Source organism: Pleurodeles waltl, chromosome 3_1 (genome assembly GCF_031143425.1).
Source record: "Pleurodeles waltl isolate 20211129_DDA chromosome 3_1, aPleWal1.hap1.20221129, whole genome shotgun sequence".
Classification (NCBI taxonomy): Eukaryota; Metazoa; Chordata; class Amphibia; order Caudata; family Salamandridae; genus Pleurodeles; species Pleurodeles waltl.
The window spans coordinates 1,431,217,702-1,431,245,387 of record NC_090440.1 but is presented as its reverse complement, the minus strand read 5'-3'; the positions used below and the strand labels follow the sequence as shown (position 1 = coordinate 1,431,245,387).

The 27,686-nt window shown below is 44.5% G+C and overlaps 1 protein-coding gene across 3 annotated transcripts in view; it reads right to left on the bottom strand.

The window, feature by feature from the left end:
- Positions 1 to 25,306, bottom strand: part of LOC138285250 (stabilizer of axonemal microtubules 1-like) — a 43,629-nt gene extending 18,323 nt beyond the window's left edge. The window contains exons 1-7 of one of the 3 annotated variants that reach the window (XM_069224951.1): positions 24,456 to 25,305; positions 23,635 to 23,807; positions 14,038 to 14,147; positions 13,187 to 13,323; positions 4,264 to 4,483; positions 3,968 to 4,090; positions 2,448 to 2,679 (exon numbers count right to left, since the gene is read on the bottom strand). In XM_069224951.1, coding sequence (XP_069081052.1) covers positions 2,448 to 2,679; positions 3,968 to 4,090; positions 4,264 to 4,483; positions 13,187 to 13,261 — 650 coding nt within the window. In that variant the 5' untranslated portion in view covers positions 13,262 to 13,323; positions 14,038 to 14,147; positions 23,635 to 23,807; positions 24,456 to 25,305. Of the gene's footprint in view, positions 1 to 2,447; positions 2,680 to 3,967; positions 4,091 to 4,263; positions 4,484 to 13,186; positions 13,324 to 14,037; positions 14,148 to 23,634; positions 23,808 to 24,455 lie in introns of all 3 variants that reach the window. The other 2 variants (XM_069224952.1, XM_069224949.1) reach the window with 2 other exon arrangements.
- Between the last annotated feature and the right edge of the window lie 2,380 nt (positions 25,307 to 27,686).

Genomic DNA, 27,686 nt, shown 5'->3' with positions numbered 1-27,686 from the left:
TTCTTGCCTAAACCATTCCGTGACTCTGCCTGCCTGTGTATTCCCTGTCAGGGTCAGACTGACGTTGGGCTGTTTGTGAATTCCCTCTAGACACGACCACAAAGGAAGCCGAGGTGTGTCCTGCATATCCTGAGGAGTCTTCCTGGGCTAGAGTGGGGAGGGAGGAGCTGACACCTGCACCTGCACCTGCATCTGAAAGGACTGTGCCTGTCCTCACACAATGCAGTCTGCAACCCCCTAGGGTGTGTCTGGGGCCAGGCCTGGGCAAAGCAGGGTCTTGTGAACAACAGAGACTTTCATTTGATGTTTGCCTACTTCAAAGGCAGAAAGGGGTATAAGTAGTGGGCCCAAAACCCCAGATTTCTAAATGTCTTCTGGAACTAAGAGGAACCTCTGAAAAGAGAAGAGATGAAGAGCTGGAGGAAGAGTACTGCCCCTTTGCTGTGTGTGCTATGCTGGGTTGGCCTGCAGTTGCTGCTTCTTCCTTAAAGAGGACAAGGACTGGCTTTGCTGTGTATCTTGATTGTGAAGTTTCTCCAAGGGCTTGGACGGAGCTTGCTTCCTGTTAAGCAGTCTCAGGGACATCAAAGACTTCATCTGGCAGTGCCCGGGCTCTTCTGCTGAGAACCCCTGACTTGCCAAGTGTTGCCACATCCAGCCTTTGGGCCCCTGGAAGGAGAAGCTGGCAGAACCAGAGTAAAAATCCACACACCGGAGCCGACCAGCAGAAACATCGATGCAGCGCTTGCACTGCGGCTGAAAAAACATTGCAGCACCAGTGAAATTAACGCATCACCAGATCAGCGCAGTGTCCGGATTTTCCACGCATCATTCCTGGGCGTCAAAATCTTCAACACCACCGTATGGACTCAAGACTACTGGTCCTGAAACCGACACATCGCTTACCTGGCGGAGAAAGAATCGATGCACGTCCTCACTTGTGAGTGAGGAATTGACACATCGGTAGCTTTTTCGATGCACGCTCGTCTGTGCAGCTTTATTTTTTATGCATACCAGGTACGTTGTGCTAAAACAACTCATACATTGATTTAAATGGATTAAGACTCTTTCTACTTTAAAAATTCATATCTTTGCTTGTGTATGTTGGATGTTTGTAATTTTGGTCTTGTTCAATTTAGATTAATATTGGCTATTTTGCTAAACTGACGTGGAGTACATTTGTGGTATTTTCACTGTGTTATTTTGTGTGTTGGTGCAAATACTTTACACATTGCCTCTGAGATAACCCTGACTGCTTTTGTCAAGCTACCTAGAGGGTGAGCAGGGGTTATCTGAGCTGTATTTCTCCCTTACCCTGACTAGAGTGAGGGTCCCTACTTGGAAGGGGGTAAACTGACTGCCAACTAGAGTCCCCATTTCTAATAGTACTCTAGAGGCTAAGTATATGGTTACACTGCATTACTTTCTCCTGGGATTTTTCATGGGGTTATGCCCTCTAGGAGCTAACAATATGGTTACATGACCATGTTTCTTGCAAATTATATTTTTGTTATGGTGCTCTCTAGGGGATGTTTTAAGCATTACCGTCTAATTCCAAAAGTTTATTTCTGATAAAGCTTTATATGATAATTATATATTTTTAAATAATCTCTCCTTATTACCATGATTAAGGCCAACTTAACATCCTTATTACGCTATGACTGTTTGAACACACTTGATATGTTTGGGTGACCCTTCTAGTTTATTTCTCCTCTGTGGCTATCTTGTGTCTTTAGTAGGGGAATTGTGTTAGCTAGCCAGCACCGCTGATGATGAGTGGTGAAAGTGGTATTCTATTTGAATTAGCACAGCAGATTTAAATTAGGATGCTAAATGGCAACATTTTTTTTTTTTTCTGCAGATAGAGAATTAAGGTAAATGGAAGTGCTTTCGTTATATGCAGGGCCACTGGAATTATATGGCAGGAAAAGACAAATTATGAGGAGCGGTTGACCAATGTATGTGGCAAGAAATGTCCAGTTATGAATTTACAGTGCCAATAGCTCTAACTCATACAAATGTGAGACCTATTGCATTACACATGTTTGATGGTCCTCCTATTTGTTACTGCATCTGTCCTGTAAACTCTAACATTTTAATCTCTAACAAACCAACACTTCAACTTGCACACTAAATACAGGAAATGTGACCCTGACATAAATCCTTTCTGTACACTGCTACCCATTTTAGCTACATCATTTGCAGATAATGAATACCAAGCAGGATACAATAGCTACATTTTTTAGGTTATTTAAGGTTGTTTTGGGTTCTTATAGTCTTAGGAGGAAGAATTCAATTTAGTGGCAATATCGAAACACTGAGATGCCAGCGAGTATGAGGAAAATAATTAGACCATTCAGAACATGTGAGTGGGGTAATGCAGAAGCAGTTACTTTGTGAGATGCACTCTGATCTCTAGTCTGTTAACATAATTCCCAGCTGCTCACCTGAAACTCTGATCTATGGCTAGGTTGTCCAGCGGCGGGTAGGCAGGATGAATCCGCATGGGGAGTGACATGTATCCTGGAAAGTCGCTCTGGTACTTGGTCACAATCTCCACATGAGGGCGCTTTATAGCAGCATTGTCTGGTTTGGGCTGTGGTGGTCGGCGGCCTGGTGGTTTTCCCAGTGGCAGGAGGTGGTATGTGCTCTGATTGGTTGTTGTCATATCATGGTGACCTGGCAAGAAGAGGACAACTTTGTAAGGCTGACCATATATAAGCTTTCTGGAGTTGCAGGTCTGTCTCACTGTATCTACGGTTTTGCTCAGCCAGCCTCAAAGCTTACCTGCTACAAAAGGTCCATTAGATACATGTGTGCCGTGTGTAATGCTTTTCTTTATATTTGATATCAAGCTTTGATCTCACACAAAGGAGTACTTGTCTACGTCTGTTCTAGGCTTTATTAGATTATGATTTAGATTGCAGCATTAACTGATGTTATGCAAGCTGCCAATTTCAGCAAAAACAATATATATCAGACAGTCGGAATGAAGAGGATTGGTGTGACGATTTTAGCCGGTTTTGGCTTGGGAACACATCTAATTTGTCAAAATCTTGGTCACATCACTGGACTTTGTCTGTTTTTTCATCGTTTCTCGAAAGTATTGTGTACAATTCCATTTAAGATCGCTTTAGTTATCCTTTTTTAAAACATATAAACCCAGATTTTCTAAGTCGTGCAAAATGATGTAGTGAAATTGACTTTCAGAGCAAAATGTTTTTTGTCCTGAAAAGGTGCCTGTTTATCAAAGGGACATTAATGTGGTGTTACTTTAGCACATCAGATGTAACACCCATAGATTGTACTGCAGAGCCCATTCTACAAAATAGCCAGTTCAGGTTTTGCCTCGAAAGAGATGCATCCTTGAAGCAGGTGTAAACTGGAGTATATTTTTTATATCTCACACAAAATTATGCACTGAATGAAGTGCACAGTACACACACCCAATGCGTGGGTAGTTCTGAAATGTGTCTAGGCGTAGGATTTTGTCCCGGAAGGATATGCTTCTGATACAATCCTGTGCTAGACAGCACAAACTCGCCTCTGCACCGTAGTGTGCAACTAACTGGAGCGCCTCGGCAGGGGATGACAACAGCAGCAGGCCAATCTTAGTATTTATGACTCAGCTGTGTTTTCCCTCTTGGGTAATGGAATGTAGCAAATTTGGTTGCTGCACTGCATGACAGCAAATCTGCCCATGGTGGTGAATACAGATAAAAGATTTATGATTGCTGTTAGATTTTAGCACTGGATTATTTCTCGTTGAAATTACTAATTTTACATTACATATTTGTCCTTTTCAAAACTGTGGGTACTGTTTATTTAATAAAATTAAAAAAATATTGGAAGAAAAAGAGATAACTAATTGAAGTATGTAAGTATTACAAGACATTCGGAAGAATGAAAAAGTATGGAAAGTAGGCTTGAAGTGACTGGGAGCAGAAACACACATTCCCTCTAGTACCTTCAATGGTGATATTTGCTTGCACATTCTTTACCAGTTCCGGTTTGGACTGGCTTTTCTCCACAAAGTGCTCTTGTGTAATTGTTTTCATCTCACGACCTTGGCCTGGGAACAGAATGGACCCTGTTGGGCAAAGACATATAAGTGCGTGGCCATTATTACCATAAGAGAATATTACCGCTCATTGGAGGCATCATCCTTGCATACAAGGCATCACAAGCAATGTCTGTCTTGGGTTTTACCGCTCTTTCTAGGTTTCACACTGTCACATGCAAGACATGAGCACTAAAGCATACCTGCAACGGTTGGCAACTCTCCATATCGGGCCTGACGTCCTCCCTTCCAGTCCTTGAAGGAGTCCTTGCTGGTGGTGTGGTCTTCAAATCGGTCCTGACTGGGATGCAGATTACTGGGTGGGCGTCGAATGGTAGTCACCACCGGCTCTTTGGGTGGGAAGTGGAGATTGTAGAGAGTCTTGTTCTGCAGGGGTTCCTGCGGAGACTCATAGTACTCCTTCTTTAATGACAAAAGTATGCCAAGTGGTTATTAGCTGGGCACAAGCATTTCGTCAAGATTATGTAACACTATTTAAAAGCCAAAGGGACGCTAAAGTGTACAAGACCTCCTGACTCCAGTTTAGAAGACTACCTCCTAGTTACTGCCCTACAATTTAGATGGCATCCCTGACAATAATCAGAAGAGGATCAAAATATATGTGAATCTTTGTCCCATTCATCACTTATGTAACTTGAAAGATATGTTGGAGTCAGGCAGCCTACGCAGCACTGTAGCTCAAGGGGGTGTTCTGATGTCGCCTCCACGGCCTCCACAGAGAAGGTCTTCTTTCTTTCTGCGCAAAGCCCTTTTCCAATTTGAACCCCCTTAAAAGGATTAAAAGTTGCTCCAAACGTCAAAGTAATCACAGCTGAGCTCTCATCTGTTGATCAATTAAAGACTGACATAAATTGTGTGTATACGCATGTTTATGTATGTGATGTTTTGTTTGGTCCTGCATGCACCGAGGATGGCTAATACAAAACACCCTCCCCATACCTCGTATGAAATAGTCCCCAAAGAGCTCTGCGACGAGGAGTGTGGATCACCACAGATTTACTCCATGAGGTCCCAGAACCTTGAGTTGACTTCCTTTATTAGATAATTTAGCGGGTACTTTAGACCATATAACACATAACCACTGTCACATCTGATCCCATTTCACTCTCTCCTCCATGGCCTACATCTTAGAAGAACAGATGTCTAGAAATATAGGATCTACGATGTGGAAAGAAAAAGAAAGAAGCATGGATTTTTGTGACAAGAAAATATTGATACTAGTTTTTTTTTAACTCTTCAACTTACAAACATAAATAGATGTGGGTACTTTGTATATTGACTTTTGTAGAGTGTGACTTTAATGATAAACATAGCAATAAGAGCTCATTTCTGTGAACCCAAATAATGCTACACACATTTAGTGGAAAAAGACACTGACAGAAATCATGTTTGGTAGAAAATAACTGAAAAAAGTAGAAGCTGGGAAGAGGCTAGATGGGTAGCTATCTTGGAAACCGCTAAATCAAAAGATACCTCCAGGTTTTGGAAATTAATAGCAAAAAACTGTGGAGACTCTGCCTCTGTACCTGGCACATCAATTCTTCCTGCAACCTGGGTTGAGCATTTTGGCCAATTATACGCAGGTTCTCCCGAGGTATCTCTTAGGTCCCTCGATGCCCCAATATCCCAAGCCGCTACCCAGATCTCATTCACTTTAGCTGAAACTAACGCTGCTATTGATTCACTAAATTGGGGAAAGGCTCCCGGTCCAGATAAGATTCCGGGCGATTTATACAAGACAAGACCTGATATATAGGCTCCTTATCTTAATCGAATCTGCAACGCAATCGCAGCTGGAGCCCCCATCCCTCTCTCATGAAAAGGGGCCGAGATAGTTCCTATCTTTAAAAAAGGTTGCCCTAACATTCCAGCCAATTATCGTCCGATCAGTCTCCTGGATAATTTCCAAAAAATCTATGCCAAACATTTTGTGTCACCTTGATGATTGGATCATGGAATCCAATGCCCTATCTAATCTACAAGCAGGGTTTAGCCCTGCAGTGAGCACTATTGACCAAGTCTTAAGATTCCTGGCAATTAAGTGGAAGAATGTGGACTTAGGGGGGGGGAAATCTGTATGTGGTCTTTATAGACCTAAGAGCTGCATTTGATCTGATCCCCAGGAATATGCTATGGTCAACACTCTCCAATATGGGGGTTCCTGCCGGTCTCTTGAGTCTTATCACCCGGCTTCACGATAACACCTACGCCCGAATCAGATGTGGCAAGGAGGGTGAGCTGACAGATCCTGTGGCCATCAACAGAGGAGTCCGGCAGGGGTGTGTTCTGGCCCCTACCCTTTTTTTGCTTTATATCAATAACTGCATCTGTTATTTGGAGAATTGCACAAACGACTCGCCCAAATTGGCAGGGGAAAAAATCCCATGTTTATTATACACGGATGATACAATCTTGCTAGCCAAATCTCCTGTGGGGATTCAAAATGTGGTTAACCAATTTTGTGCTTACTGTAGGGATTTTGGGCTTGATGTCAATGCAAAAAAAACGAAATTTATGATATATAGCTCTTCAAGGAAACAACCTCGTGTTAAAATTGAAATGAATTCAATACCACTGGAGAAAGTGGAAGAGTTTGACTATTTGGGATTTAGATTATCAACCACTGGAAAATGGGAGGCAGCAATTGGTAAAGGGGCACTTATTTTAAGTCAAAGAGGTGGGGCCCTAGTTCGTAGGTCCAGAAAGGTCCTGAGTTCCCCTCTGATTATAATTGCTGAGATCTATAATGTCCAAATCCGTGCGGCGGCCTTATATGGAGCTGAACTCTGGGGACTACACAGAAGACTGGATATCCTACAAACAAAAGAAAACAACTTCCTTAGACAGGTTTCCCGGTTAGGGGCAGGTACCCCAATGATTCCTCCTAGGCTCGACTTAGGGTTAAACAGCATTACAACCATAGCGGCCTTGAGACCGCTCTCTATTGGATTCGCCTTTGGACAACTCCCGAACTAGAACCATATAGGGTGGCGGTGGGGGAACTTATAGCTACTCCACAGGGCCTGATTAGAATTCAATGGCTGTAGGAGATGAAATCCGCTTGGGCTAATATAGGTCTTTCCCATTACTGGGAATACCCGGAACTGATTCCCAATAATGCAAGACATCTTGTCAAAAGAAGATATTTTGAAAAAGTAAACGAAGATATACTGCGCCAAAATGGGTTGGGTAGGTTAACATCAGAATTTCTCCAAATTAAACACAAACCTTGGCCTGAGATTTTTATGAACCTCCCTATGCCATCCTATGCTTGTGCCCTTTATCTAAAGCTTAGATATGGTTCCCTGCCCATTAATATCTATACGGCCCACTGGTCATCCAGCGTCCCTTCAACAGATAGATGCATATCTTGTCCTCTTCATAAAGAAACAATCGAGCATATTCTGTTTTTCTGTCCCTCATACAAGAACCCTAGAGGAAAGTGGATTATCCCCCTCTGTAAAAATCTATTATTGTCGGATAGAGTCAATGCCACCAGAATATGCAAATATGAAACATCCACACTGGTTGCCTCCTCAGTTTCTAAATTTCTATCGGAGGCTTGGCGTGTTCGTCGCAGGCTCATTTCTGTAGAAAGGCCCCAAGAGCTTTAGGCTGAGACTTTGTCCGTTCAAAGAGGAAGATCCCAATCTGATTTTTATTTCTGCGTTCCTTCTTTTATCTCTTAATAATATATGATATGTATCCTGTCATTTTCCATGATATTATTAATTTATATGTGACATCTTTTTCCTATTTTAGCAAGAATTCTGGACCTTTTTAGGAGTAAATTGAGACCGCATAAGCGAATTTATAATTTTAGCTGTAAGGATTTTATTGAAATATTTTATACGTTAGCTGATTATCAGACTTTTATAGTATCTTGAATGATGTATTCCAATGGATTTATACAACCATGTAAAACTGTGTTTTTCTTTCAAATTTAATGGTCCAAATCTTTTGGACCGAATGTATTTAAATAAATAAATAAAATAACCGGAAAAAGATCAAATGATAATTACAAAAATTAGCATCCATGTATGGAAAAGCAAAAACAAAATTTTAAGAAAATGAATGTGGACCATATTGCAAATTCGGGGTTTAAAAACAAAACATAGATTATACTACTTAGTAGAAAAACATTACTGGAACCCTGGGACCCCACTGAATCATTATTGGAATCCGGGGACCCCCACTGAGTTATTATTGAAAGCTAGGGACCTAATCTATTAATATGTTTTAATTTTCTAAGCAGTCGCAGAGCCCCTGAGAAGGCTTTGCGGACACGCAGGGGTCCCCGGACTACAGGTTGGGAACCACTGCTATAATTATATCAACAGTGGCAGCAAACACTTGCAATGATACCTTGTCACTCGCACACAGACAATCGCTGTGCCCGTCTGTACATTGTGCCAAACCACAGCCTACCTCTATCAGCAAGGCTGAAGTTGTTCATAGCCTTGTCAAAGCTGCATTTAGAGTTTGTTAAGTCACACTTCATAAGGTGAACATGCATGGCTATGAAATAAGACTCTTAGTGGAGATAGACACGTTTACAATGCTAAGTAGCTGAAAGACTGAAAAACAGTGCCAGTGCAATCTTCAGTGTTGACCAAAAGAGCTGCCAATTTTTAGTTTGCTTATATGTGATACTTTGAGTTGTAATCTATTCCGACTGGAGAAACAGTTCACTTTTTTATTATTGTTAATTTTGCAGCTGACCCACTTTCAAAATAAGGCTGCACATATGCCTATAAAACATTTGCAGAACTGGAAATGCTTTCATTGCTACTGTTTGGAAGAATACATTGAATAGAATACCATGTCTAGTGTCCCGGAGAGTAGCCACCTAAAGCCAGTAGAAGCGATTCCTTGAATTGTTAATATCGACTGGGTGCGTCAGCCTGTAGTGTCTAGGGTTTAGCAGTCTCCAATGCCTGGAATATCAATGTAAATAATGTAAGTACTGCAGACGCGGCTCGCGAGAGGGAAAGGGGGAGGGGCGGTGCAGCGCGTGGCGAGGAGAGACAAAAATAAATAAATAAGTAAAACATACCTTTTTCCCGTGCCGTGCCACTCTATCCGCTCTGCTCTTCTCTGTTGTTGCAGGCACAGGTGCGCAGCCTGCCCTGCGGCCAATCCTGACGCTGCTGAAAGAAGCGTCAGGATTGGCTGGGAGTGCCCAGCCAGGGCAGTCCCAGGCAGACTGGGAGCCTCTGCCTGCTCTCTCCAACCCAGCAACGCAGTGCCGAGTTAGAGAGACCCTACTGCGCATGTATGTTTGGCCGGCCCGAGAAAGCCGGCCAAACATACATGCGCATTGAGGGGGAGTGCTATGCACTCCCCCTCCGTCCCCATCACGCTTGTTGCACCACCCACTTTTACAGTAAAAACATCATAAGTGCAGTTTATTATGTTTTTACTAAAAAAAAATTGGAGCTCCTGCTGCTGGTGGGGGGGGGGGGGGGGGGGGAGACGGTCCTCCGCCCTAGGACGGAGCCGCCCCTACACTACTGGCTGAGAGTACCTGCAATACCTGCCTAAAGTAGCCAACTGTATATAGTGCCTATAGTATCCAACAACTATATAGTGCCTACTAAAGTAGTACCTGGGAGTATGGCTGTTTCTAGTTCCTGAGAGTGCTGGCATCCACAGTGCTTTGATGTTCAGGCAGACATTTGTAGCATCTGCAAGTTATCCCTACTTTTGTAGTGTGAAGTCTTCTTTAGACCCTGGAAGGGCTGACACTCATTTCACTAGCAATGAGTGGGCATGGATAAGAGATGAGTAGGAGCCAAGGAAAACTAGAAGTGATGCTCCTTGGTGTCTGGAGAGAAGGAGTCCCAACGAGAAGTGCCATCTAGCCTCAGTTATTACCAAGAAGACGTGTGCCCATGTGGTGGGACTGAAGCAACATCTGCCCTAACTTTGGCATCTATAGGAAGCCAACACCACAAGTGAGTCTACATGCCATCAAGCATAAGGATACAGACCAGAGTGTGGCAGTCATTGTAAGGACACAACACAGTCATTGTGAATCAGAATCTGGTGGATGCACGGGGAATCGGCACACCATCTGGAACAGACCTGCATGCACATGTATGCATGCACAGAAAGAAAAGGGAACACAGGAATCATCCTGTACACTGAGCAAAAAGCCTGTAGTGGCATGTGGCAAAACAAAATATCTCTACGTTTTGGAGGAAAAGGTTACTTTAACAGTTCAGTGTTAGAACATGCAAGGGTACCGTTTGTACACAGAGTGTAAAGCTGTAAACACATCTTGTAGCATGGCTTGTCATTCCTATGGACTGTAAAATATGAGGACATCAGGAGTTAAATACACAACATGGCAAAGTGAGCATAAGGATAAAATATTGTACGGTGACATTGAGTTGAGCCTTTACTGCAGAGTGGGATGAAAGGAATGCATGCACCACCTTGTTTCCTAAATTCACCTAGTCAACCTACTGAAGAGTCAATTTGAAGAATATCTAGAGGTTGTGGGAGGCAATATATTCACTGGAAAGGGAAAAGTTGCCATTCTCAATCACTACTTGGGTTCAGAAGTAAGAAGAGTTTTTTTTATATTTACCACCACTCCAGCTGGATGAAGTTGAATATTCTTAGATGAGTATGAAGCAAGGATAAAGATTTTAGATAAAAATTACAGAGAGGAAAAGAACAAAGTAGGAGAGCGCATGCAATTACCTGGTGAAATTATGGATAGCTATGTTGGAGCTTTAGCTGCCTCACACAACTATAGGAGCTTCCATTATGAAATGATGTGGGACCAGTTGGTGCAACAAACCAGCAATAGAAAAATACAGGAAAGGCTCTTTTAGACAAATAATTTAACATTAGACACAGCTGTGAAGATTATGAGGCAAATAGTAGAAACATCACTGGACTTGTGGTATTGTCAGTTGGAGGGAATTGTGGCACTGGAATCACCACAGTAAAAAGAAATTAAATGTACCCATCAGAAAGGGCACAATAAACAATGAGTAAGTATAATAGCAAGGATCTCACGTAACCGATATGGTCACGAGGCCAATGACTATGGAATAGAACTGTCCAGGAATATTTCAAACATGCTGACATTGTAGCTAGATGGAACATTGCATGAGGATGTGCAAAGGAAAGAATGTGAAGGCAAACATCAGAGGAAATCATTCAGCTGAAAAATGAGTTAATAATGAAGATGATGCGTTCTTGTTGAAAGTATGTGGAGCAGATGAAGAAACAGATGCCCTGTTTTGTGACATGTTGGTGGGAAGAATTAATATAAGAATAATGGTGTATCCTGGTGCAAGATACACACTAAAAGGTGCAGATATAAGGCATTTATAAAGATAAGAAGTTGCAAGAATTTTACGTTCGTCTACTGGCGTACAGAAACAAACATATTGAAGTTGTGGGTTGTTACTATACTTGAAATTAAGGGAAGGCTTGTGGAAGCACGTGTGTATGTAGTTAAGGATAGATTATGCCTCTTAGGATAGCTACAACAAAAAGAACAAAACATCTTGTGAGTTTACAACTGTCCAGATTGTGTTATGTAAGAGTGAGAAGAGTCAACAAGATAAAGAAAAAGTTTGGGTAAAGAGGGCAAAAGAAAAACACAATAGCATCTTTGCTAAGTGGAAATAAAGGGTTTCCAATGTGTTGGAGATAGTGTATAAAATCAGGGATTTGAACATTGTATAATTTTGAAAGAAGTGGCCACGCCGAAGGTGTACAAGGTGCAGTTAGTGCCAATGATGTTCAGGGAAGAACCAGCATGTGAATTAAGCAGAAGGTATGATTGGGAAATAAATACAAAACAGAAGCATCAGAGTGGTTATCTCTAATAGTTTTAGTCCAGAAGGCCAACAGAAGAATCCATGTGTACAAATGTATACAATATTAATGGCAGCTTTTGGGTTGACAGGCACCATAAATGAGATGCTAGCCATGCTTAATCAATCTGTCTTCACCGTATCACCAGAATGCACTCCATACAGATTCCAAGCAGTTGAAATCATTCATAACGATGGATGGTGCATTTATATTCTGCTGCATGTCCTTTAGAGTAGTGTCAGCATAGGCAGTATTCTATAGTGTTATGTCTTTTAAGGAAAATAAAACTGTAGCATATTTTCAAGATTATATTTTGGTGTATGACTACAACTGGAAAGATCACTATGAAGTTGTGGAAAACGTTTTGAGTATATCTGAATAATGCGGGATGACCTTATGAGGAGAAAAGTGCAGTTTGAGAGCTAAACGTGTAGACTACTTGCAGCAACAAGTTGACCGTGAGGGTGTTTAGCCAAAAGAAAGTCTGCTCAAGGCAAATGTGGGTGTACCTTCACCAAAGGACAAAGAGCAACTATGCTAATTTTTGAGTTTATCAAAATGTTGCACAAAATGTATTGCAGGATCTGTGGAGAAGACTCTGAGATTACACGTAATGCTTTAAAAATAGGTTTGTGTAAAATGTTGATTGTACAACACTCTTTGCCCATTTTTGTAAAAACATAGCATACGTTTGCCACATTCTATTTTAGCTGATTCATCGGGGATGGCACAAACCCTGGGCACCATTACAACCCCCATTATATAGAGTAAAGGATGTAAATTCAGCCTGGATATCTTTTGTGGTGAATAGTTAATGAAGGCATAAGCACGAACTGATCAAATATGAAAAAAGGATTCAACATTTCGGGAGCTGCCCCAGTACTTAAAGCATCATGGGCCTGATTATGACTTCGGCGGAGGGTATTATTCTGTCTCAAATGTGACGGATATCCCGCCCGCTGAATTACGAGTCAATTATTTCCTATGGAATTCATAATACGGCGGGCGGGATATCCGTCACATTTGGGATGGAGTAATCCCCTCCGCCAAAGTCATAATCAGGCCCTTTATGAGAAGAGGTATTCAACCAATCTGTTTTTCTATGAAATCACATACAGTGGTAAAACGTTGGGAGAGTGTTGGGTTTAGGGTTGAGGTTCCTTGCTCTCCTGCCCAGAATCTCAGGCTATTTAAAAAAAAAAAAAAAAAGTTTTAAATGATAGTTATATAGCTGATAACTGCATCCCACCATCTCCACCTTACCGGAATGTATGGCCGAGTCCGCTCCCCCAACTCCCTGGGGACAAACTCTGCCCGCTGAGTGGTGCTGAACATCATCTCGGGGGGCTTAGGATGAGGTGGGGTGCGCAGAGGCCTCTTACTGCTTCGAGGCTGGGCATCTGTGAAAAGAGAAGTAAATTTGGAAAGGTAGCACCCATTGGAAGGGATGAGTTTAGCAAGACCCACATGGGTCACTTGAAAGTGATATGTTCTTGAGCTGCCTAAATACTGAAGAGGGATAAACAGAAATATAGGGGGTTGCATAATTTTCCCTGAACTCTAACATCAAGATAAATTTCTCTTGGAAATGGGCTGATTTATAGTTTGGATGATGGGTTTACTCTGTCACAAACGTGACGGACGGATACCCTCTCAAGCATATTACGCTTCCATTATATCCTATGGAAATCACAGTACGGCAGACAGGCTATCCAGACACGTTTGTGGCAGTGTAACATGTCCACCAAACTCTAAATCAGGCCCTAATTCTTTATCCAAGCAGCTACATTTGCCTCAGTGAGGCAGAGACATTAGGTAACACCTGGCAATGATGACCTTGACCGAAGCTGTCAGACACTAAAATTACTCAAAGGAGTAATGAATGTATCTTTATCTGATAATACTTGATGGCATAGTAAGGTCACGGTTAGAGGGCCAAGAAATATCTGGTACAATTTCAAAACCTGGCAAAATTATGTGGTATTTCGACTATAAGTAACAATATGTATAATAATAATGGGCACAAAACTGTTTTAATGCAGGAAATATGCCCTAACAATAGTGAAAATGATTGCATTGATGGCCAACCCACCCCAACACTATAATTTACTCACTTGGCGGGTTGATGAAAGTAGATTTGTAGTGAGAGATCCGGCACTCATCTGGCCCGGTGCGCCTCTGCACCGTTGTTTGCTTTGTGCAGTTCTTGTGGTGCTTGTGACGTCTGAAAAGAAAGAAATGAAATAAATATCATACTTAGCCAAACATATACGTTTCATTTGTCATTTGCCCACAACACAAACCCCAGTGTCTGCTGTGAGGCACAAAAATGGTCTGTGTTTCTCACTAGTTGCGTGCCATGAAGGATGTCTTCTGCCTATCCAGGGAGTGTTGAGGGAATATCACAATCTTGTTGTGAACCATTTTGTTTCCTAGAATGTGATACCTAAAACAGGAAAACCTGTGTTAGTTTTTTGCCAATACTTTGGCCTTGTCTAGAGTATGGAGAACAGGGTAGTTTGTAACAAGCATGGAAGAGTACTCTGTCTGCCAAACTGGTATTTTGCCCACTCTATATAGAGTCAAGCGTACTGCCATGTTTCTGCTGGTGGAACCCCTGCTTGCTCAATCGGCCAAAACCTTAAATCAATGGCAACACTTACAATAGGCCTTCGGTTTAAGTACCTCAGACCATCCACTTTATTTAGGTGGAGTCCTGACTTATTTTTTTCCCTGTTTCACCTTTGAAAAACTTCCAGGTTCATTACTTTTTGTTTTTCAAAAACAAACTCCTGACTTTGGGAGTTTGTTTTTGAAAAATTATTTTGGCAGTCACTTAATAAAGCAACAGTGCATCAAATCTAAAGGAGATGCAGTGAAGCAGCTCCTCTGAAGGCACAGAGATCTCTGCAGGGTGGAAATTGTAGACCATCCAGCTAACTCTAAATAAATCTGTTTCTACTCTTCTAACCCACTCCTCTATTCTTAAATTCTGTTTTTAAATAGTACATTCTACTATTGTAGTCATGTGGCCTGTTAGGTAACATTAACTTTAGATTAAGACCTAGAAATTGCACCAACTTGTCGCTCTGAGGTAAAGCTTACAGAATCAACAACACATATATATATATACATTTGGAGACCTCCATATTAGGCAAACAGATAAGGACAATTTCATTTCACTTATTAAGCCCAGGTCCCATTTTAGGGTGTTAATTCCTGGGTACTCCAACACATTCCACATAAATGATAAATTTTGTATATTGAAGAAAGTCAGCACACAGGAAAGTGAAGTTGGTTTACTTGTAACACCTCCCAGCTAAGCATTGGAAGCCTTAGAGGTCAACATGGTGCAAGCAGGAGCAGCATATGAAGACACTTGGCCTCATATGCCTCTAGCCCTGACCTACACCACTGAGCTCACTCGATACGCCAAACTGTTACGCCATGACTGGTACATCATTTCCTGTTCCACATATAACAGTAAACATCTTAATAGACTTCATTGCAGCTGTGCGAAACAGTCCAGATAACCCAACTATAGTAAGCTGGCTATCTATGTAGTGTACCAATGTAAGGGGACACTTTGCAAATAGCCAGGGCAACCCTTATTGGCTGACAGGGGTTAAAATAATATCCCAAAAAAGCTCTCTTTTGTGATAATGTGGGAGAGCAGTTAGGCTTTTCAGGGGATAGTGTTAAGCATTTATTGAACTCACAGAGCCAGTAAGCAAGGCACACACTCAAAAACGAAATCCGACACTAACTTATAAAAAATATAGTACTTTTCGAATTAAAGATTTTTAAGTCACAATTAAATACACTTTTCTTGACTTTAATGCAATCATTTTAACCTATATGAGAAACACATATGCTGCACTTATCAATGACTTACAGGACTAGTCTTCTGGAGTTAAGGTGAATATGGGGAAAGTTCTGAGGCAGCACCAAGAGGTCACTTCGGGAGGCACTGGAGAGGTCCGGGTGCAGAAGTGTCTTACAGCATAGGGTGTCCATTCACTTTAATAAGAAATGGTCCTGGGGAAGTGGGGTCTGGGTAACCAGTCCGGCTGAAATTAAAAAGGGTGTCAGGTCTTGAGGGTCTTGGACACAGTTGGTCCACTCAAACTTGCGCTGTGGGGCTCGTGTGCCCTGGGGCTTTGAGGCGTCGGGATGAGCTGCTGGAGATCCTTGCGCTTCTTGTTTCCTGCAGAAAGAGGATGGAAGTGGCAACTAGGAGACCAGTCTGGCCAAACCCAAAGGTGCATACTCAGCTTCTGAGGGTCTCAGGTCTCCGTTGGCACCATTGCCTCCCTCGCACTTGGGCTCTGGGGCTCAGGTGCAGTGGTAGTATAAGGCATCGGGTCGTGGTGATCATAGACATAGGGCCTCATTACAACCTTGAAGGGCGGCCACCGCCGACCGGGCGGGGATGTCAGCCGCAACATGGGAGCCGGCTCCTAATGGAGCTGGCGGGGTTGCGGCCGTACGACGGGTGCAGCTGCACCCGTCGCGCTTTTCACTGTCTGCTGTACAGACAGTGAAAAGCAGTGTGGGGCTGTGCCTGGGGGCCCCTGCACTGCCCATGTCAAGTGCGGTCTCTACCGCCATGAACAGGCTGGCGGGAAGATGACTAGTAATCCGCTGGGCAGCGCTGGTGGATTAAAATCGCCGGGACAACCATGGCGGTAAACCGCTGGTCCCGGCGGTGCGACTGTGGCGCTTCTGCTGCGGTCGTAATCCGCAAGATTGTACAGCCAGCCTGTTGGCGGTACAATCTCCAAAACAGTCCTGGCGGTCTTTGACCGCCAGGGTTGTAATGAGGCCCTTAGTGTCTTGGTTACCTGGTGAAGAGGGAAAACAGGGCAATGGGGCCACTCTTCTGACTTACCTTGTGGATCCTGATGTCCCTCAATGGTATGTCTGCTTTGGTGCTGTTGGAATCCGGGTGGGACCACAAACAAACCTTGGTTGCTGCCAGGGATCCAGTACCCCAGGTATAGGTGCAGGGAGACTCTGGGGAGTGAGCTTTTCGGGGCTCTGGTGAAGCGGCGTGGATGACCTACTGAGCTCCAAAAGGTCTTCTCCTGGCTTGTTGTTCCCTTGCTGGGTCCGATGGTCAAAGTGACAGAATACTGGACTTTGCAGCTGTGCTTGCAGATGCATTGAAGTAGCTCATCTGCTCCAGGGAGCTCTTTCCTGGTTGTTGAGTTGCTGGGCAGTCCACCAAGGGTTTCGGAAGGTTGCCCAACATTTGGTGAAGTTGGTCCAGCAATTGCCGAAGTTCAAGCATCATGGTGAAGTTTTGTGCCGATCTTTGGTGAAGGTCTTTAGTTCTCCCTCTCTTGGGGCCTTCTTCTTTCTTCTTTGGTTCCCAGTAGTAGAGTCTTGACTTGATCTGCTTTGCTGGTGTCAGAGGGTCCTCTAAATTCTCAATTTAGGGGTATTAAGGGGAGTGAAGGGTAGTAGCCAAAGGGCTAATTACCGTTGGGGTCACTAAAGCCCCTAGATGACCACTATCTCTGTGGGGAGTGGTCATCACCCTGCCTCATAGTTCCTAAGTTCACCACACACAAGATGGTGGCATTCTCCTTTCAGCGTTCACTTCAGCCTGCCCACCTTGGGGTGCGTCCAGCCTGCAAGTGCAACACTCCTCCTGACTATCTGATTTCCCAACTGTCTTGGTGCCAAATGGGCTTCAGAGAAGGGGGTTGCCTCTCCCAGGTCCGGGGGAAGATGGGAGTGTATATTAAAGGTAGATTTACTAGCCATCCTGCTGGCAGAGGTAATAATACCTCCTGCTAGAGCAGGCATTTTTTCTGACCTCTGAGAGCAGGGGCTTTCACCTCCAGGGTGTCAGAAACTAATCTGCGTTGGCAGGCTGGTTGATGTCAGTCAGCAAGCACACTAGAGGACTAGTAGGTTTCAGGCGGCACCTCTAAGGTGCCCTCTGGGTGCATGTCATAATAAATCTAATACTGGCATCAGTATTGATTTATTAAGAGGAGGTGTTTGATACCAAACACCACTATTTTCCGTGTAGCCATCATGTAGCTGGGTCACTTGTGATGACCTGGGTCCAATTCATGTTCTAAGATGGCTGTCTGGTCATTTGCAATATCTGGTAATAAAACCAGACATCACAGAGGTATATCTGCTTATGCAGACATGCCCTCATATGTATTATAATGCACCCTGCTTTAAGGCTCTTAAGGCCTGTTGTAGGGTTGACTTACATATAATGCATGCAATGACTTTGGCATGGTACACAATGTGTGTGCCATGTCATGTTTTCACTCAGGGCTTACACCCTGACATGCAGTCTGCAATGGCAGGCTGTATGCAATTTGTGTATGGGTCCCTTAGGGTGGCATGGGTTATGCTGCAGCCCTTAGGGACCCTCTTTAGTACCCATGCCCTGGGTACCAGGAATACCATTTATTAGGGATGTACAGGGCTGCTAAAGTCCTGTGCCAGTTGTAACAATCAGACATACCTTGAGGACACTGGCACTGAGGTCTGTTTACCAGGCATCAGTGTGCTGTCAGAGTCAAAAACCTGTATCTAGTAATTCTAAAGGAGGCAAATGGTGGGTGGACAGCTACGAAAAAGTCCAGTTTCCCACACCAGCATTTGGGTATCAGGGCTCTGCTGCCACACCCAGTACCTTCAGTTAATCCACACAAGCACACAGATCTGCCAGGCAGTGCACAATACAAATAGCTCAGATGGCACGTAAGCATCTTGGCACACCCCACAAACTTAAAATGCATCTTATATGCAACAACAAAACATCAACTATGTGTAAATAGGAACAATACATAACACAACACAAAATAACATAAGATCCAACCATTTTTTCTCTTTCATCATCCAGAAATTGACACTCAACAGTGAAGTATCAAGCCTCTTTAAACCTCTACAGCCAATCACTTTGTTCAGGAATTTCCCATCAATCCTTTGTGGTCATATCATTCAACCAGAAACTAACAGCAGACCCTTCTCAATCGCACATTCATTGCATTTTCTACCATCTCTTCTTTATGACACTTTTACATCAACACCGATTACATTTGTATTCCTCTGTTCTCCAGTTTCCAGCCACACCACCTTTACACAGGCATCTTTCTCACCTCATCTCAATCTTAATTCCCCTAGGCCAATCTGCAGCATTCTCACCTGACAACCTCCCAACCATACTTTCATCTTCTAACTCCGGGGGCCTCACCAGTACAGCACTGGACTGTTTCTTTTCATACCTCTGAATTCCCTCATTCACCATCTCTTGGGCAATTAGCCCCCATACCACACACTTACTGGTGGGCAGCCCTCAAGACTTATCCTGTACTTGTACTCTACCTGTCTCTAGGGCATTACATGTTCCTTCAGCTTCTTTCAACACCTGCACACCAATTACGTGCAGATCTTGACCCCCTCCCACCACAAACCCTCCTCTTTCTGACAGGATGGATACTCTGCTCTCTCAAGCTACCCTCTTCAGAGGCTGAAAAGATGTACTTTCCAGCACGCTTTGTCCCTGCCTCACTAACCATACCTGACTCCTTCCCTGATGCAGTAACAACCTCTTTATCTGCATACAGTTCAGCATATCACCACTAAAGTAGAGGCTTTAGGTCCCGGACTCTACAAATCAGAAATGTCTACCCCACCCTCTTGTTTACCAGTGAATCCCTGATTAACAACCTGGTCATGAGCAACCAGGATCATTGAAGGATCATTCAAGCTGCTTGAAAGTGCTCCTACAGTATTGCTTCTCCCTCTTCCAGTAAATCTTCAATTTGCCACACGCTGAAACATCTGTGTTTGAGGTGGTGCAAGGACTAATTTGAGGGACCCTTTAGTCTCAGATATTACTGTCAAATGCAGTAGACTTAATGCAATTAAACATTAACAATGAGCCTCACACCTGACAAATAAATCAAAGAGTACTGACAGAAAAAAAGCAGAGAGACAGGAAATAAAAACAGACGGAAACAGACAAAGCTAGAGACTGATTGAGGCTGAGAGGTAGAACTAAAGAGGGAAAAAACAAGAGAGAGCGGGTGAGACAGACATCAAAAGAAGGCGGGGAGAAAGAGAGAGGCAGATGGCGTTGGTATTGCACAGAAGAGAGAAAGAGGACGGTCAGATACGACTCCTCCCACTGCCACTACCCAAACACCGTAGTGTGATAAGCTCATGCTCCAGCTCCAAGACTCTTTTTTTCCCTACCACATTAACCCTTTAGCAGCCAAAGACGTAACGGTTACGTCCTTGGCTGCGGCGCTGAGGCGCCAAGGACATAACCGTTACATCCTGGGACCGGCTCGTGAAGGAAGCGCTAGTGCTCCCACCATGAGCCTGGCCGGCCTCGGCACCCCCACTGCAGGGATGGAAGGGGAATCACTTCCCCTTCTAACCCCACCCTCCCACCCCCTGTGGCGTCTGATGATGTCAGCGCGCGATCGCGCACTGACCTGATCAGAGGCCTGCCCCTCCGCACTGGAAGCTCAGGTTCCAGCGCCAATTGGAGGAGAAATGCTTTTGCATTTCTCCTCCGATCAGGTGGAGGGGCCGAGAAAGGCATCAAAGGAAAAGAAAGGCCTTTCCTTTGATGTCTTTCTCAGCATTTCTGCTCAGAAATGCCCACTAGACACCAGGGAGTTTTTTTTTCAGGTTATGAGGGGAGCAGCCCCTTGCGCAAGGGCCACTCCTCAGGGGGCCAAATTATTTTTAGGCCATTTCTGCACCCCCCGAGGCAGATCAGCCTAATGCAATTAGGCCGATCTGCCCCAAGGGGGAGGGGGGGCAGAAACCCCCTAGACACAGGGATATATATTTTTTTAGATGTGGGGAGCGACCCCTTAGGCAAGGGTCGCTCCCCGGCGGGCAAAATTACTTTTAGGCCATTTCTGCCCCTCCTTCGGGGCAGATCGGGCTATTTTTATTAGGCCAATCTGCCCCCAAGGAGGGCTGAAACCACTAGACACCAGGGAGTTTTGTTTTTTATTTATGTTTATACATAAGGGGAGCGGCCCCTTGGGCAAGGGCCGCTCCCCAGGGGGGCAAAATATTTTTAGGCCTTTTCTGTCCCCCCTGGGTGTAGATCATCCTATTATAATTAGTCTGATCTGCCCCCAGAGGGGGCAAAAACCCTAGACACCAGGGATATATATTTTTTCAAGTTTACTTTTTTTATATATATGGGGATCGACCCCTTAGGCAAGGGTTGCTTCCCTGGAGGGCAAATTGTATTTAGCCCATTTCTGGCCCCCTTGGGGGCAGATCGGCCTATTTTTATTCGGCCAATCTGCCCCCAAGGGGTGCAGAAACCACTAGACATCAAGGATTTTTTTTTGTCCGTTTCACGTGAGGAGAGTGACCCCTTAGGCAAGGGTCGCTCCTCTGGGGGGGCAAATTTGTTGTAGGCAATTTCTTCTCCCCTTGGGGTACATCGGCCTATTTCTATTAGGCCGATCCGCCCCCAGGGGGGGGGGGGCAGAAACAACTTAGGGACAGTGTGTATGTATTTGTGTGTTCTGTTTGGGGAAGCAGCCCCTTGGGCAAGGGTCGCTCCCCATGGGGGCATATTACTGTTGGCCATATATGCCCCCCTTGGGGGCAGATTGGTCTATTTTTGGGAGGTCCATCTGCCCCCCAGGTGGGCAGAAAACCCACCAGAGACCAGGGAAGTTTTTTTTCCAAAATAAGAGGGTGGGGGTATGGCCATACTCTCGCCCCAAATAAATGGGGCCAAAGTTGTTCTGCCCACTAGTGGAAAGATGGGGCAATTACCCCCAATCCACACCCTGGGGGTGGTGGGCAGAAAGTCTACTAGATGCCAGGGAATTTTAAAAAAATTGTGGGGTGTTGGCTACCAACCAGTATGGGCCCTGTTATGCCCCAACTGAAGGGGGTAACAGCCTTTCAGCTCTAGCCCCGCACACTAAAACATCTTATCCCACGGCCAGCAAGAGGACATTTGATTATTTTAGGTTTTAGTTTTACATTTGGGCCATGAGAGCTTGGTATACTCTCAAATTCATCCCACTTGGAATGGTGAGGGCTGCACTTTTTGGCATTTGGGACGCTGCCATGTAGAAAAATCCACAAGACCTATACACATCTGAAAAATAAACATCTGGGTGATTCCAGGGTTTTGTGCTTCACATGCACCCCGCACCATTTTCTTACCCACAATGTCCTGCAAACCTCCAACTTTGCTGGAAATCACACAATTTTCCCACATTTTTGTGATGGAACATTTCGGAATCTGCAAGAATCCACAAAATTGCCACCACCCAGCATTGTCTCCTCTATACCGATAAAAATTCTGCTGCACTTGTCAGCGTAAAATTATTATTTTTTTAAACTGCCCTTTTGGACCCTCTTTGGTTCTACCTCAATTTCGACATGTTTTTGGCTCCTCCCTGTCAGGCACTTGCCCCACCTACACAAGTGAGGTATCAGTTTACTGGGAGACTGAGCGGAACGTTGTCTGGTAGGAAATTTGTCCCAGTGCGGTGATCCCACACAGAAATGTGGGGAAATGTTTGTTTTTTAGTTAAATTTGAGGTTTGCTGAGGACTCTGGGTAAGAAAACATTGGGGGATCCATGCCAAGTCACACCTCCCTGGACTCCCTTGGGTGTCTAGATTTCAGAAATGTCTGGGTTTGGTAGGGCTCCCTAGATGGCTGCTGAGCCCAGGACCAAAAACACAGGTGCCACCCCCTCCCTACCCCCGCAAGAACAGGTAGTTTAGTATTTGATCATTATGATGTGTCCACATAGTGTTTTGGGGCATTTCCATTCACGGGCAATAGCCTACCCACACAAGTGAGGTACCATTTTTATCAGGAGACTTGGTGGAACGCTAGGTGGAAGGAAATTTGTGGCACCTCTCAGATTCCACAACTCTCTGTCACCGAAATGTGAGGAAAAAGTGTTTTTTTGGACAAATGTTGAGGTTTGCAAAGGATTCTGGGTAACAGAACCTGGTGAGAGCCCCACAAGTCACCCCATCTTGGATTGCCCTAGGTGTCTAGTTTTCAGAAATGCACAGGTTTGATAGGTTTCCCTAGGTGCCGGGTGAGCTAGCAGCCAAAATTTACAGCTTCTGCACTTTGCAAAAAACATGTCAGATTTCAATGTAAAAATGTGATGTGCCATGTTGCGTTTCCTGTCACGAGCATTAGGTCTACCCATGCAAGTGAGGTACCATTTTAATTGGGAGAATTGGAGGAACACAGAATAGCAAAACAAGTGTTATTGCCCCTAGTCTTTCTTTACATTTTTTCCTTCCAAATGTAAGACAGTGTGTAAAAAAAGATGTCTATTTGAGAAATGCCCTATAATTCACATGCTAGTATGGGCACCCCGGAACTCAGAGATGTGCAAATAACCACTGTTTCTCAACACCTTATCTTGTGCCCATTTTGGAAATACAAAGGTTTTCCTGATACCTATTTCGCACTCTTTATATTTCAGCAAATGAATTGCCGTATACCCGGTATAGAATGAAAACCCATTGCAAGCTGCAGTTCATTTATTGGCTCTGGGTACCTAGGGTTCTTGATGAACCTACAGGCCCTATATGTACCCGCAACCAGAAGAGTCCAGCAGATGTAACGGTATATTGCTTTAAAAAATCTGACATTGCAGGAAAAAGTTACAGAGTAAAACGTTGAGGAAAAATGGCTGTTTTTTTTACCTCAATTTCAATATTTTCTTATTTCAGCTGTTATTTTCTGTAGGAAACCCTTGTAGGCTCTACACAAATTACCCCTTGCTGAATTCAGAATTTCATCTACTTTTCAGAAATGTTTAGCTTTCTGGGATCCATCATTGGTTTCACACCGATTTCTGTCACAAACTGGAAGGAGGCTGAAAGCACAAAAAATAGTAAAAATGGGGCATGTCCCAGTAAAATGCAAAAATTGTGTTGAAAAATTGGGTTTTCTGATTTAAGTCTGCCTGTTCTTGAAAGCAGGTAAGCTATTGATTTTAGCACTTCAAACCCTTTGTTAATGCCATTTTCAGGTAAAAAAAAAACGCAAGCCTTCTTCTGCAGCCCTTTTCCCCATTTAAAAAAAAAGAAAATTTTCGCTGTATTTTGGCTAATTCCTTAGTCTCCTTCAGGGGAACCCACAAAGTCTGGGTACCTCTAGAATCCCTAGGATGTTAGGAAAAAAGGACGCAAATTTGGCCTGGGTAGCTCATGTGGACAAAATGTTATGAGGGCCTAAGCCCGAACTGCCCCAAACAGCCAAAAAAAGGGCTTGGCCCCTGAGGGGGAAAAGGCCTGGCAGCGAAGGGGTTAAACGGCTCATGAAGGATAAAAGTGTTTACACTTGAGTAAGGAAGTGAGATGACAGTCTTAGCGAGAAAGGACCAGAGACCCCACACAGGAGTGAGGGGTGAAAATGCACAGGCAGTGCCCCCAGAAGAGCAGAAGTACGTAGACGTCCGTAAGAAGAAGGCAGTGCGCAGTTTCAGGTAGGGAGACAGAGGTACATGGAAGTGAGTACTCACCCACAGTCGCACAGCTCACATATACAGGTGAACTCGGGCATCTCCCCTGTGCCCATCATGTTAGCTTCAGACAAAGTAGAGGTCGAAGATAGAGAGAGACCTACCCCGAGACTGACGACCGGGCACTGCTCTCTTTTTAGATTTTAAACGAAACCCTCTTAATTCTCGTGGGAGATGCACTCCGAAACTTGAGCGAGGCTTGTGCACACTGGCATCCTTGTATCTCCCACGCTGTGGGTCTATCCCTCTCTATAAGACGCTTCCTTAACGCACCCCTAAAACCACTTTTGTACTTCCCTCGCCCCTTTGTCTCCTCTTTACTCTCTGTGTGGTTCCCTTTCTGTACACCACTCTCTTCACTTGATGCACCCGCTCCTGCGCCTATCTGTACAACTTCCCTCTCTCCATGCACATTCCTTCCTAGCTACGCCTCCTCGTTTCTCTGTATGCTCTGCCAGACTATCAACCCTCTAGGTACCTCTCTTCCCTCTTAATGCCTCTCAGCCGCCTCCTATGCCCATCCACTGCCTCTATGCTGCCTCTATGCGCTCTTGCCTCTGTGCACGCACCTCACTATGTTCCTTCTTCGATGCACCTCTCTCCCTTCAGCCCCCCTTCTATCTATGTCTGCTCCCCTCTTTAAGACACCTCTGTCCTCTTTTTGAGGGCCGGTCTTTGCGCTGAACCCCTGCCTCAGTCTCTGCGTCCCCCGGGCTCCACACGGACCCAGACTGGCCTCTGCCCGCAGTCTCTGCGTCCCCCGGGCTCCACACGGACCCAGACTGGCCTCTGCCCGCCTTGTCGCAGTGTGTAGAGTTGCCATGGCTCTGCGCCTACATGGGCTCGGCCCTCCCCAAGAGGAGCATGCCGAAGTATTTGAATGTGAAAAGCTGCTCCCCTGCCCACTTCCCTCCCCCAAGTGACAGCCTAACAACCCCCGGCCTGTGCTAGGCAGCTGGCATTGGACGGGGCCCCAGGCTTGAGCTAATAACAGGGCCAGGCTGTGGGGCGCCCATGGCACTCCACATTGTGTACATGACAACCCGGTGCTCTGCAAACAATCACCTGTCGCTATGTCATTACTGCACAGGTGAGGCAAGTCGAAGAAGTCTCTTCCAGGGCTTACCTCTGCCGGACCCAGGTTTACGTTAAAAACAGCCGTTTACGGTCTTCTTTCAAGGCACTTCACAGTCTATGTATTTATAATGTCTAAAAGGAAGAATGTTCAGCCATATTAACACATCTCATGAATTCGGTGAAATACATGAATGCAAAGTGAACTCTTTTTTGTTGTGAAGAGAATGTTTAGAAGCTACAGTTTGACGCATGATGTTGGAATTCACGCCTGATAATTTCAAACCTGTTCCCCAACAAAATGCTCACATTTCTCTACCATAAATACAAGTACAAAACTGTGGTTCTCCACTAAAAAGCAGCAACTATATTAACATACACACGTAATAAACATGGCATATTACCACCACTTAAAATAGTGCAAACAGTAAAACATTTAAATATGATACTAATCCATTCTCTCTGCATCACGATTAACATAAAAGTCTCCTCTCAAACCCAGGGACCTGTAAATTAATTATTTATTGGACCTATAACACGGGGCAAAAACAGCAGTATACTGTTTTACTTTATATTTCTTGAAAATGGGTATTAGCCACCTTTTGCGAATGGATATAGTTTTAGAAGAGAAAATCAGAAATGCCCAATAATGTCATCGCCCCCGGAAGAAGTCCTAACGACCATTCTGGAGTGGTAAACTACTAGGCAGCATTTAGAAAATAATTTCGTGTAGGTATGTTTCCTAAAAGAAATTCGAGATACAGAGGCCCGTATTTATACTCCGTTTGCGCCGAATTAGCGTCGTTTTTTTCGACGCAAATTCGGCTCAAAACTAACGCCATATTTATACTTTGGCGTTAGACGCGTCTAGCGCCAAAGTATGGGCAAAGAGCGTCATTTTTTAGCGTGAACGCCTTCCTTGCGTTAATGAGATGCAAGGAAGGCGTTCCCGTCTAAAAAAATGACGGCGACGCAAATGCGTCGTATTTATACTCCCGGGCAAAAATCACGCCCGGGAGGTGGTGGGTCAAAAAACCCCGCATTTGCGCCACTTTTTAACGCCTGGGTCAGGGTAGGCGTTAAGGGGCCTGTGGGCTCAAAATGAGCCCACAGGTGCCCTCCCCTGCCCCCAGGGACGCCCCCTGCCACCCCAGCCCACCCCAGGAGGACACCCAAGGATGGAGGGACCCACCCCAGGGACATTCAGGTAAGTTCACGTAAGTATAATTTTTTATATTTTGCAATTTTTTTGGGGTGGCATAGGGGGGCCTTATTTGTGCCCTCCTACATGCCACTATGCCCAATGGCCATGCCCAGGGGACATAAGTCCCCTGGGCATGGCCATTGGGCAAGGGGGCATGACTCCTGTCTTTACTAAGACAGGAGTCATTTAAATGGCGTCTGGGCGTCGAAAAAATGGCGCAAATCGGGTTAAGACGATTTTTTTGCGTCAACCCGACTTGCGCCATTTTAAGACGCCCTAGCGCCATTTTCCCCCTACGCCGGCGCTGCCTGGTCTACGTGGTTTTTTTCCACGCACACCAGGCAGCGCCGGTCTGCTTGCGCCGGCTAACGCCATTCCATAAATACGGCGCCCGCATGGCGCTTCGGAATGGCGTTAGACGGCGCTAAATTTTTTGATGCTAAACTGCGTTAGCGCAGTTTAGCGTCAAAAAGTATAAATATGGGCCAGAGTGTGGTGAGCTTCTAGACAGGTGTTGTTTAAGTATGGCTCGCACCCCAAAATGTTTGTAGCAAGCCATATTTCTCCTTCAACAATTCAGTAAATACGATTTTGCTGTAGTGGAGTCAGTCCAAAGTTCTCCAGACTCATTCACCTCATTCCAGAAACCACGTTTTTCTAATATTGTTTTGAAGCTCAGCGATCTCAAGCATTGTCTTATTATAAATTTCACCACGCATGTTCTTACGCAGGCTCAGCCAGTAACGAATGGGACGCCATGCAATTACGTCAGCAATTGAGTTAATGCCGAGCTCGAGGCGAAGTGGAGTTAGGCGGGACCATGACCTCACCTGAGCAGTGTTCTTAGAAAATTATTCTCCACTCTGTCTAGTGATTTTTCTCTGCTCTTTATAGTGCTGCTGTGACAGCCTTCATTTTGTAGATTTACAATAAGGTGGTAATTGGGTGACCTC